Source organism: Solea senegalensis, linkage group LG13 (genome assembly GCF_019176455.1).
Source record: "Solea senegalensis isolate Sse05_10M linkage group LG13, IFAPA_SoseM_1, whole genome shotgun sequence".
NCBI lineage: Eukaryota > Metazoa > Chordata > Actinopteri > Pleuronectiformes > Soleidae > Solea > Solea senegalensis.
The window spans coordinates 22,797,076-22,808,092 of record NC_058033.1 but is presented as its reverse complement, the minus strand read 5'-3'; the positions used below and the strand labels follow the sequence as shown (position 1 = coordinate 22,808,092).

The 11,017-nt window shown below is 42.5% G+C and overlaps 1 protein-coding gene across 2 annotated transcripts; it reads left to right on the top strand.

The window, feature by feature from the left end:
- Window positions 1-392: 392 nt before the first annotated feature.
- On the top strand, window positions 393-10,499 carry zgc:100829 (uncharacterized protein LOC445149 homolog). Of its 2 annotated transcripts, none has more exons than XM_044041432.1 (7): window positions 393-436; window positions 1,653-2,022; window positions 7,156-7,300; window positions 7,388-7,490; window positions 7,968-8,006; window positions 8,086-8,127; window positions 10,281-10,499. In XM_044041432.1, the coding sequence occupies exons 2-7, from the start codon at window positions 1,842-1,844 to the stop codon at window positions 10,473-10,475; spliced, it is 705 nt and encodes a 234-aa protein (XP_043897367.1). In that variant the 5' UTR covers window positions 393-436; window positions 1,653-1,841; the 3' UTR covers window positions 10,476-10,499. The 2 variants fall into 2 exon arrangements, with proteins under 2 accessions (XP_043897367.1, XP_043897366.1); XM_044041431.1 differs by lacking the exon at window positions 393-436 and adding an exon at window positions 988-1,078.
- Window positions 10,500-11,017: the final 518 nt, after the last annotated feature.

Genomic DNA, 11,017 nt, shown 5'->3' with positions numbered 1-11,017 from the left:
AGATGCTGTAGTTGTACTCAATTCCCTTGTAGCTTGTGGCTTTGGGTAAACACAACAATTATTATAACATATATATATATATATTAATTTATTCTAACAATAATCATAAGTATTATTATTGTTATACAGGCCCTGTGATGGGCTGGTGAACTGTGTACTATCGCCCTGTGTCAGCTGAGCTTGGCACAGCTGGAGGATGAAGCTGCAGATGATGATGATGATGATGATTGTTCTGTATCATCACAGAGGAAGTGAACCGAGCTTTACTGTATGAACATCGTGTGACGTGTGTGTGCGCGTGTTGATGATGTGACTCTTTTAAACTGGTCGACGAGATTTCTATCGTGTGGCCACTAGATGGAGCTGTTTATTTAAACATGATGCTGAACAGACAGGAACAGAGGGAGGAGCACAGCACAGCGGAACAGCTAACAAGGTAATGGAAACAAGTTTTGAGCGGATTTGACACATTTCTTTAGAAACGAACGAAGTGAAACAAACACATTTACAGAAGAACACGTGTGTGTGCGCGCGCGCGCCTGTTCCTCGTTAGTTTAAATCTTAATCATCGCGTGTGTGTGTGTGTGTGTGTGTCACATTCAGTCTGCAGTCACACACTCACTCAACAAGTTCTACTTGAATGTTCATGTGCTGTGTCTATGTCACACACACACACACACACACACACTCAGAAGCTGCTGATGACTCTCGTGAGTTCTCGCTCATCTCACGATTTATAAATGTGTGACATTAACTTCAATTACGTTCTTCATCGTTTCATATAAAATACATGTGCGTGAGTCTGAGAGAGAGACAGACAGATAAGAGAGACAGACAGAAGAGAGAGAGGGAGGGAGACAGAAAGAGAGACAGACAGACAGACAGAAAGAGAGAGAGAGACAGACAGAGAGAGAGAGACAGAGAGAGAGAGAGTGAGTGAGTGAGCTCATGGAATGCTGTGATGTCATCAGCCCAGTCTCACTCACACACACACACACACACACACACACACAAAGACAAGGAGGAGTACAGACTTAGTTAGCTTACTCTGCTGAGGAGCGTCTGTCTACATGCTGATGTGAGTACTTCAACAACTCCTTTTCTCTCCTGCTTCACTTAGTTTCACTCTTCACTTTCCCTCCTCTCCTCTTCCCTCGTTTCCTTCTCTGCAGCCTTCACCACTCTGTGTTGTTCAGTCTGACACAGGAAGGATTTCTTTCCCTCCAACTGCTGCTGCTCATGTGGTAGCCATTGTTTAACCACCCAGTGAATGGAAGAGTCCATTTCTTCCCCTTGTTAGAGAAACCGGCTAATGCTGTCGTGTGTGTGTGTGTGTGTGTGTGTGTGTGTGTGTGTGTGTGTGTGTGCGCGCGTGCGTGTGTGTGTGTGTGTGTTACAACTTGAACTGACCATGTTAGAAAGGAGGGAGATCTCAGAGAAAGGAACATGGTTAGGGAAGGATGTGTGGTGTGAAGGAGGGGGCGGGGCTCAGATGACAGCAGCAGTCTCACTCCTCTGGAATCTCCTCCCATTTTTAAAGTGTTGGGTTCTTCCACGTTCATGAGGGTTAGGGAGAAATAAAAGTGACTTTTTGAAGGTCAAAGGTTGTGACAAAAAACATGAAGAACATCGATCTCTCACATGTTTTCCAGGTTGTTCCCGTGACGACCTCCAAAGTCAAAGGAAACATCTCAGTCAGCACACACACACACACAGGAAACGGCCTTGTGTGTGTGTGTGTGTGTGTGTGCTTCTGACTGACGTCTGAGAACATGACAGCATAAACACACGCTGCGGGTCAAGAAGGGTCAAAGGTCAAAGGTCAGGTGTAACTCATCAACATGCTGCAGCAGATTTTAAAGGACATGTACATCGACCCTGACGTGCTGAACGCTCTCAACGACGACCAGAAGAAGACTCTGTTCCTGAAGATGCGGCAGGAGCAGGTTCGACGCTGGAAGGAGCGCGAGGAGAAGCTGCAGGAGGAGCACGAGGAGAACAAGACAACAAAGCCAAAAAGAGGTAACCATGCCAACCCATCACCACCACCTCACCTTTGTCAGCCAGCCAGACAGACAGACAGACAGACAGACAGACAGAGGGAGCTCTGGTTCTCCATCATCTCAACAGCTGTTTGAAACTAAAGTCCATGAGACAAATTTAAAGTGAGGTGGACACACAGCAGCTGATCCGTCCTGAAGAAGACATTACCTACTGATGAGCCACACATTTATTTACACGAAACAGGAGACACGAGACAAGAGACATGAGACATGAGACACGAGACACGAGACATGTGACAGGAGACAGGAGACATGTGACAGGAGACATGTGACACAAGACAGGAGACATGTGACATGAGACACGAGACATGAGACAGGAGACATGTGACAAGAGACAAGACAGGAGACACAAGACAGGAGACATGTGACAAGAGACAAGACAGGAGACACAAGACAGGAGACATGTGACACAAGACAGAAGACATATGACAGGAGACATGCCTTAGCTCTTAACAACTGCAATTATAATTGCTATAATTGATTTGTTGTCTCAGATCATGAGTGTGAGCAGCAGAGGACGTTTGTTGTCTCAGATCATGAGTGTGAGCAGCAGAGGACGTTTGTTGTCTCTGATCATGAGTGTGAGCAGCAGAGGACGCTTGTTGTCTCCAGCAGAGACGTTTGTTGTCTCAGATCATGAGTGTGAGCAGCAGAGGACGTTTGTTGTCTCAGATCAGAGTGTGAGCAGCAGAGGACGTTTGTTGTCTCTGATCATGAGTGTGAGCAGCAGAGGACGTTTGTTGTCTCAGATCATGAGTGTGAGCAGCAGCAGTTTGTTGTCTCAGATCATGAGTGTGAGCAGCAGAGGACGTTTGTTGTCTCAGATCAGAGTGTGAGCAGCAGAGGACGTTTGTTGTCTCTGATCATGAGTGTGAGCAGCAGAGGACGTTTGTTGTCTCGATCATGAGTGTGAGCATCAGAGACGTTTGTTGTCTCTGATCATGAGTGTGCAGCAGAGGACGTTTGTTGTCTCAGATCATGAGTGTGAGCAGCAGAGGACGTTTGTTGTCTCTGATCATGAGTGTGAGCAGCAGAGGACGACGTTGTTGTCTCAGATCATGAGTGTGAGCAGAGGACGTTTGTTGTCTCCAGATCATGAGTGTGAGCATCAGAGAGACGTTTGTTGTCTGATCATGAGTGTGAGCAGCAGAGGACGTTTGTTGTCTCAGATCATGAGTGTGAGCAGCAGAGACGTTTGTTGTCTCTGATCATGAGTGTGAGCAGCAGAGGACGTTTGTTGTCTCTCTGATCATGAGTGTGAGCAGCAGAGGACGTTTGTTGTCTCAGAGAGTGTGAGCATCAGAGGACGTTTGTTGTCTCTGATCATGAGTGTGAGCAGCAGAGGACGTTTGTTGTCTCAGATCATGAGTGTGAGCAGCAGAGGACGTTTGCTGTCTGATCATGAGTGTGAGCAGCACGAGAGTGACAGTTTGTTGTCTCAGATCATGAGTGTGAGCAGCAGAGGACGTTTGTTGTCTCTGATCATGAGTGTGAGCAGAGAGGACGTTTGTTGTCTCAGTTCAGCAGAGGACGTTTGTTGTCTCAGATCATGAGTGTGAGCAGCAGAGGACGTTTGTTGTCTCAGTTTCTTCTCTGGGTCAAAGACGTCATAGAAGATGAGGACAGCAGTGTTTAGTGCTGACAGTTAACGTGCAACAACCAGTCTGTCCTAAAACTGGTTTGACACCTGCTGCACAAGCCTGTCTGTCTGCATTTCCTCCACAATGGTTGTGGGTTTTAACATAATCATAAACACTGTACTGTAAGTGTGATGTAGTGATCACTGGTGTCTTCCTATCATCAGCTGTTGTGTGAGGACACAGTGCAGCTGTCCTTCAGGGCTGATATCATGTGTCTGTGGTGCAGAGGAAATGCTCGATACTCTGTTTCTGTGTAAAAATAGGAAGTGAGTCAGGACGCAATCTTTCACACAATTAGCAGGAGGTAACACAGGAAGCACGCTGGAAACATGTTTGAAACACAAAGAGAGTAGATTTAATCTATCGCACTTATGACTAGCACTTCATAGTTTAGCTCTTACTTACTTCTAGCTCTTATTTGTACCCAAATGTTTAAATGCACTTTTGTACGTCGCTTTGGATAAAAGCGTCTGCTAAACGACGTGTAATGTAATGTAATGTAATCTGCACTGTTCCAGGAGAATGACGTTTCTCTGGCCTGATGGTGATGTTTGTGATGTTGATGTTTGTGATGTTGATGTTTGTGATGTTGATGTTTGTGATGTTGATGTTTGTGATGTTGATGTTGTGATGTTGATGTTTGTGATGTTGATGTTTGTGATGGTGATGTTGATGTTTGTGATGTTGATGTTTGTGACGTTGATGATGTTTGTGGTGATGTTTGTGATGTTGATGTTGTGATGTTGATGTTTGTGATGTTAGTGATGGTGATGTTTGTGATGCATGTGTGATTGATGTTTGTGATGGTGATGGTGATGTGTGATGTTGATGATGTTTGTGATGTTTGATGTTGATGTTTGTGATTTGATGATGTTGATGTTTGTGATGTTAGTGATGATGTTTGTGATGTTGATGTTCGTTTGATGATATGTTAGTGATGTTTGTGATGTTGATGTTTGTGATGTTTGTATGTATGGTGATGTTAGTGATGATGTTGATGATGTTTGTGGATGTTTGATGATGTTATGATGGTGATGTTTGTGATGATGTTGAGTGATGTTATGTTATGTGATGGATGATGTTTGTGATGTGATGTTTGTGATGTTGATGTTTGTGATGTTAGTGATGGTGAATGTTGTGATGTGATGTTATGTGTTGATGATGTTTGATGTTGATGTGTGTGATGTGAGTGTGATGTTGTGATGTTTGTGATGTTGATGATGTTGATGTTGTGTGATGTGATGTGATGTTGTTGATGTTTGTGATGTTGATGTTTGTGATGTATGTTTGTGATGTTGATGTTTGTGATGTTAGTGATGGTGATGTTTGTGATGTTGATGTTTGTGATGTTGATGTTTGTGATGTTGATGTTTGTGATGTTTGTGATGCTTGATGATGTTAGTGATGGTGATGTTGTGTGATGTTGATGTTTGTGATGTTAGTGATGGATGTTTGATGTTGATGTTGATGTTGATGTTGTGATGATGGTGATGTTGATGTTTGTGATGATGCTTTGTGATGTTGATGTTTGATGATGTTTGATGTTGTGATGATGTTGTGATGTGATGTTGATGTTTGTGTGTGATGGTGATGTTTGTGATGCTTGTGATGTTGATGTTTGTGATGTGATGTGAGTGATGGTGATGTTTGTGATGATGCTGGATGTTGATGTTTGGTGGATGTTGATGATGATGGATGTTTGTGTGATGTTGATGTTTGTGATGTTGATGTTTGTGATGTTAGTGATGGTGAATTTGTGATGTTAGTGATCAATTGATGTTTGTGATGTTGATGTTGTGATGTTAGTGATGGTGATGTTTGTGATGTTGATGTTGATGTGTGATGTTAGTGATGTTGATGTTTGTGATGTTGATGTTTGTGTGATGTTGATGTGATGTGTGATGTGATGTTTGATGTTGATGTTTGGATGTTAGTGATGGTGATGTTAGTGATGTTGATGTTTGTGATGTTTGTGATGTTGATGTGATGATGTGTGATGTGATGATGTGATGTTGATGTTTGTGATGTTGATGTGATGTTGATGATGTTGTGTGATGTTGATGGTTTGTGATGTTGATGTTTGATGTGATGTTGTGATGTTGTGGATGTTTGTGTTATGTGTGATGGTGATGTTTGTGATGTTGTGTTTGTGATGTTGATGTTGTGATGTTAGTGATGGTGATGGTGATGTTTGTTTGATGTTAGTGATGTGATGTTTGTGATGTTGATGTTTGTGATGTTGTGTTGTTTGATGCTTGTGATGTTGATGTTTGTGATGTTGATGTTTGTGATGTTGATGTTTGTGATGGATGTTGATGATGAATGTGATGTTAGTGATGTTTGCGTGATGTTGATGTTTGTGTTGATGTTGATGTTGATGTTGATGTTATGTTTGTTGGTGATGTTTGATGTTGATGATGTTTGTGATGTTAGTGATGCTGATGATTTCAGATGTTGATGTTATGTTGATGATGGTGATGTTTGTGATGTTAGTGATGTTGATGTTTGGATGTTGATGTTTGTGATGTTAGTGATGGTGATGTTTGTGATGTTAGTGATGTTGATGTTTGTGTTGATGTTGTTTGTGATGTTGATGTTTGTGATGTTGATGTTTGTGATGTATGTGATGTATGTTGATGTTAGTGATGTTGATGTTTGTGATGTTGACGTTAGTGATGTTTGTGATGTTTCTGATGGTGATGTTTGGGATGTTAGTGATTTTTCTGATGGTGATGTTAATGATGTTTTTGATATTTGTGATGTTAGTGATGTTTGTGATGTTTGTGATGTTTAGACTTCAGCAGTGAGGGTCTGTGTCCTGTAAGACTGAGCTGATGTTGCTGATGTATCAGAGAAGTCATCACTGCTCTCTGTCTTTTCACAAACATGATTCGCTTCACTTTTAAAATGGCAGCGTGCGACACCACTGCAGTGCATCTGAAAGCCTGAGGCTGTGCCAACACAAGTGTCGTTTACAACTCAGCTGACAGCACCTGACAATGCTGTTACCTGTGGCCTTGTTTACTGAGGTGAGCTGTGACGACTGTGTTCTCACAGTCTGCTGGAATGTGATCCACAGGCCGGTCTGGCAGAACCAGTTCACTGTGAGTGAGTCAGCAGGGTCCTCCTCTCTGAGATCATGAGGACATGTGAGCTGTCTCTTACTGATATTTCCTCAGTGTTAGGACCGTTTATGTCAGAATGAAAGATAATTCAGGTAACGCCAGTAAGACGAAGTTTGAGTCGATGAGCAGCATTTCCGTACTTCTGTAAGAAATGATTGTCTCTTCAGTACGCTAGCTGGAAGAGAATTATTTACAAATGACCGACTTTTCATTCACCAAAACTAAACAACATTTGGCCAATGAGTGAAATTCTAATGTCTGTGTTCTTATTACACATGGTTCCATACAGTAACCCTCAGTAACCACAGTGACATCTTTATGTTTCAGCCAACAGTAAGAGTGTGAGCTGGCTGCTCGGCCGGGACGGAGACGTTTCAGTCCTTGTGATCGGGGACGTGGACGAGCTGACCTCCAAGTTCATCTGCTCGGGATTTGGAGAAAATAAGGCTCAGAGTCACCAGAGCAACTCATAGTAATGCACTTGTGTTCCTGTGTGTGTCATATACAGTGTGTCTTTGTTGTGTTATTGAACCTCTAAATATCCACGTGTGTCTTACAGCCTTCAGACGATCTTGAAGAGCAGGAAAAGCACAGAAGCCGTCAAAAGTGAGAGAGAGAACGTCGTCTGCACAACCCGACCTGGAATCTCTGTGAATGTCAAGGTGTGCAGCTCTGTGGTGTCATCGCTCTAACATAACATTTAACTGACTTATTTTCACTTCTCATAACTTGTGTACACTTTATTAAATGTCACAGTAAAGCTGTTAAATCTCAAATGAACAAACGATTCATTTCAGGCTTTGTTTTCTCTAAAATCAGATTATTGATATTGTGCGTTTGTGTGCTCTGTTGTGTGTGAGCTGTCGGGGAGGAGGAGGGGGGAGCTGGGTTCCTTTTTCACGCTATCTTAAAAAGAGATTTGCTGTGTTGTCATGGCAACCGTACACACACCAAGCCTGAGCGAGCTGGGGCGGTTGGTCTTCTCTGGCCTCTGCTCGCTCTCTCGCTCTCTCTCTCTCTCTCTCTCTCTCTCTCTCTCTCTGAAAGTGATTTCATTGAATCTGAATCTTCATCACTGAAGTGAGGATGACGTGTCCCCTCTGCTGTCAGCTAACATGGTACCGTCTCTCTCTCAACAGGAGAAACATGAGGCGACAAACACGTCACTCCCTCTGCTGGTGAGTGCAGCAGCTGCGCTCTGTGCTGCTCAGTGTCTCTCACTCACACACTCATGTAATGTCTTTGTTAAACCCACAGGTGTCAGTGAGTGAGCGCTCATCACCCTCAGCAGCACACCAGGTATTTGTGAATTAAAGCAATAGTTGTGAATGTAAATGGAACGTTTATAATGTATATTCTTTTCTTTTTTCTTTATAACGTGGAACACTTTGTTTCCTTGTGACAGCTGCCCTAAAAACACACTTTAAAAATAGACGTGGTGCGATTCACGATGGACTGATCCACTTCTTGGTTCCTTGAAAAGTGACCTTACAGTGTCGCGCAGCCCCCGCCCCTCTGGCCAACAGGAAGTGGTAGTTACAGCAGCTGTCTGTGGCCGTTTTTCAATACTCAAGTAAGCAAGTATGTACTTGCCAAGTACGGGAGTACACAAGTATTTGGTTGCTTCTCAATACTCAAGTATGCAAGTATGTATGTATTGTTCTGCTGTTTGAATGGTGGCTGGCGCCAAGTGCTGCAGCATCATTAGCGCCACCTACAGTGTTGATAAATGAACATATGAAATACTTTTAATAAATGCATATACATGTTGTTATTATTTTTACATTTTAAAGATTTAACTTCATTTATTAATTTATTTCTATTAAAATATACAATACAAATAATACAATGTGGAAAATAGATATATTACAGCATTGTAGAGTAGTATATATATATATATGATGTGTACAAATATATACTACTCTACATATCTAATATTTACATATTATATTTAAATACAGATACAATGAGCGTGCGACTTTAATATAAATCTAAAATAATATAAATCCCCTAACAATATAGAAACTTTCAAACTATCAGGTCAAAACGTTTCCATTAAAAACAAAATAACACGTCAACAACAAATCTATGGATCACACTGAGCATCTAATGATCATTTCATCAGGACAGGCCGAGGTAACGCTGCTCTGTGCCGGGCACAGTGAGCGCCGAGCGTCCGCAGAGGCGGAGCTTATCACCTCCGACAAACGTCGCTGCCAAACTAAAAATACGACATATCTTCATACACAAACCACATGTTTGAATTCTAAATGACTCATTTCTCGCCTCAAATGATGTTAAAACTTTGTTCCGGGAATGTATTCTGGGATACATGGTCATCCCAAGTACGCTTAAGTCACCTCCGATGCATACTTGGTAAAAATGGGCGGAGCGAGAACACTTCCTCGCTGTTCGCTTACTTGAGAATTGGAACAGAACTTGGACTGAGACTGATGACATTTTCACAAGTACACAAGTACGCACAAGTATGGATATTGAGAAACGGCCTGTCACTCTCAGCCTGCGTCCGCCCCCTGTGTGCAGCTCCGCCCCCTGCGTGCAGGCTCGTCTGAGCTGCCGCGCCCGTCACAGAAACTCTGCTGTCCTCACGTGTGTGTGTGTGTGTGTGTGTGTGTGTGTGTGTGTGTGAAGAACAGCTGAATCACAGAGGCAGGATTTGTGCTCTAGAACAGATGGTTGATGAACTTGATCGGGGAATTAAAACACCAGAGATAGTGAATGCGTCAGTCGCAGATGGATGGGATTGTGGGAGTCTCCTGAGGTTTGGGCGTGTGAGCTCTCCTCACAGAAGGAGATTCTCTCTCATTCTCTGTCTCTCTTGTTCTCTGTCTGTCTCTCTTGTTCTCTGTCTGTGTCTCTCTGTCTCTCTGTCTCTGTCTCTCTGACAGCGTGCAGCTCAGGAGGTCTGACTGCAGCCAGCACTTTGTGGGTGAAATGAAAATAACAATGTTTCAAAGCTGAGGTTTGTCTCAATGAAAGCACGCTGTACTAAAGTGATACGACGCTTTGCCGTTGAACAAACTCTTTACTCAGGTTACAAATCAACACGGCTCATTTTCCCATAGACTTCCATTTAAACAGATGTCTTCATGCAACCAGTGGAGTCGCCCCCTGGTGGCTTTTCATTATAGACGCCATAGACTTCCATGTTGGTTTTGTTGTGGGGTTTGTGATGAAATGGGAGAAGCTGATATTGAGAGGGAAGGAGGAGAGTGTGGTCGCTGATTAAGGAGGCGTAAGATTAGCAGCTTCTCATTTTCTCTGAATCACTGGTCGTAGTTGTGTGTGTGTGTGTGTGTGTTTCATTATGGTGCAGCGGTGTCACTGGATCACTGTCATTTGGTGAATCATTTATCCAATGATTTAATCAAACATGACAGTAATTTCACTGTGTGTCAGCTCTGACTTCTTTTGTCGTCGTCGTTCTGCAGCGCGAGTTGAAGTCCCAGCTCTCCATCTGCTCCAGTTCCCCCGAGAGAGTTAGTCCTGTCGACACGAGACCTGGCCTCGCAGATATGAGGCAGTCTGCTCCCTCTGTCCCATCACACTGTGGAACAACAGCAGCCACCAGCAGCAACATGTGCTCAAAGGAACCTCAGCAGTCCCAGGAATCACATGGTGAGTGAACACGACATCATAACTAACAATTCATTATTATTCAGTTATCATTAAGATTAAAATCTCTTTTTTATGTGGAAACAAAACTGGATCATTGTGGAGCATCGTGTGTTAACTCAACTTCACTTCACTAAACCTAACTTCACTTCACTTCACTAAACCTAACTTCACTTCACTAAACCTAACTTATATATGTTAGTTATGGAGGTCTACTTACATATATTAACTTGTTTTCATGGTCACATATATATGTTAGTTATGGAGGTCTACTTACATATATTAACTTGTTTTCATGGTCACATATATGTTAGTTATGGAGGTCTACTTACATATATTAACTTGTTTTCATGGTCACATATATGTTAGTTATGGAGGTCTACTTACATATATTAACTTGTTTTCATGGTCACATATATGTTAGTTATGGAGGTCTACTTACATATATTAACTTGTTTTCATGGTCACATATATGTTAGTTATGGAGGTCTACTTACATATATTAACTTGTTTTCACGGTCACATATATGTTAGTTATGGAGGTCTACTTACA

What these genes read in the sequence shown, in the direction of transcription:
- zgc:100829 (XM_044041432.1), top strand. Translation starts at nt 1,842, where the DNA reads ATGCTGCAGCAGATTTTAAAGGACATGTACATCGACCCTGACGTGCTG. An exon ending in GACAACAAAGCCAAAAAGAG is followed by an intron (nt 2,023 to 7,155) that starts GTAACCATGCCA and finishes TTTATGTTTCAG; the next exon opens with CCAACAGTAAGAGTGTGAGC. An exon ending in ACACGTCACTCCCTCTGCTG is followed by an intron (nt 8,007 to 8,085) that starts GTGAGTGCAGCA and finishes TTAAACCCACAG; the next exon opens with GTGTCAGTGAGTGAGCGCTC.